This window comes from Myotis davidii, unplaced genomic scaffold (assembly GCF_000327345.1).
Source record: "Myotis davidii unplaced genomic scaffold, ASM32734v1 scaffold3352, whole genome shotgun sequence".
Lineage (NCBI taxonomy): Eukaryota > Metazoa > Chordata > Mammalia > Chiroptera > Vespertilionidae > Myotis > Myotis davidii.
This window is the reverse complement of record NW_006284012.1, coordinates 15642-16260: the sequence shown is the minus strand read 5'-3', so window position 1 is coordinate 16260 and position 619 is coordinate 15642. Positions and strand designations below refer to the sequence as shown.

General features: G+C 59.9%; 1 protein-coding gene across 1 annotated transcript in view; it reads right to left on the bottom strand.

The window, feature by feature from the left end:
- Nucleotides 1-619, bottom strand: part of LOC102774618 (mastin) — a 14155-nt gene continuing 13536 nt past the window's right edge. Inside the window, exons 4-5 of the mRNA XM_015568167.1 lie at nucleotides 176-333; nucleotides 1-54 (exon numbers count right to left, since the gene is read on the bottom strand). Coding sequence (XP_015423653.1) covers nucleotides 1-54; nucleotides 176-333 — 212 coding nt within the window. The remainder of the gene's footprint in view (nucleotides 55-175; nucleotides 334-619) is intronic.

The following is a 619-nucleotide window of genomic DNA, read 5'->3' as shown; positions in this document are numbered from 1 at the left end:
CTACCTGGACCCAGGTGCCTTCCCAGCTGCACACCAGGGGCCCTCAGAGTCACCCTGTGGGGAGAGGCAGGACTCAGTGATCATCTCCACACGGGCCACTGCATGGAGCTTCTGAGTCCCAATTCCCTGGGCCAGGAGGGGGCAGAGGACCGAGGACGGGGCAGGTGGGGCTCACCTGGCAGGAGTCCTGGCCCTCACTCCCAGCGCACAGCATGTCATCCTTGATGATCTGGCCAGTGTTGGTGGAAGAGTTCTGGTAGCACTGGTTACAGACCCTGTTCCCCACAATGGGAACCATCATCTCCTGCAGCTGGTAGGGCGGGGGCAGCGGAGCTGTGGGGAGGGGCTGGCTGAGAACCAGGGCTGGTCCAGGCTTCTGCTCCTTCCCAACAACAAGGTACTTCTTTCACTCCTTCTGGGCCACCCTGGCCATCAGCTAGGGCACAGGGAGTCCCCCTGTGGGCCCTGACTCTCGGGTCTAGAAGCAGCTACACCTGGCCCTGGGACTGAGTTCCCAGCATCCACTAACCCAGCCGTGGGCAAACTACGGCCCGCGGGCCGGATCCGGCTCATTTGAAATGAATAAAAGTTAAAAAAAAAAAAGACCGTACCCTTTTAT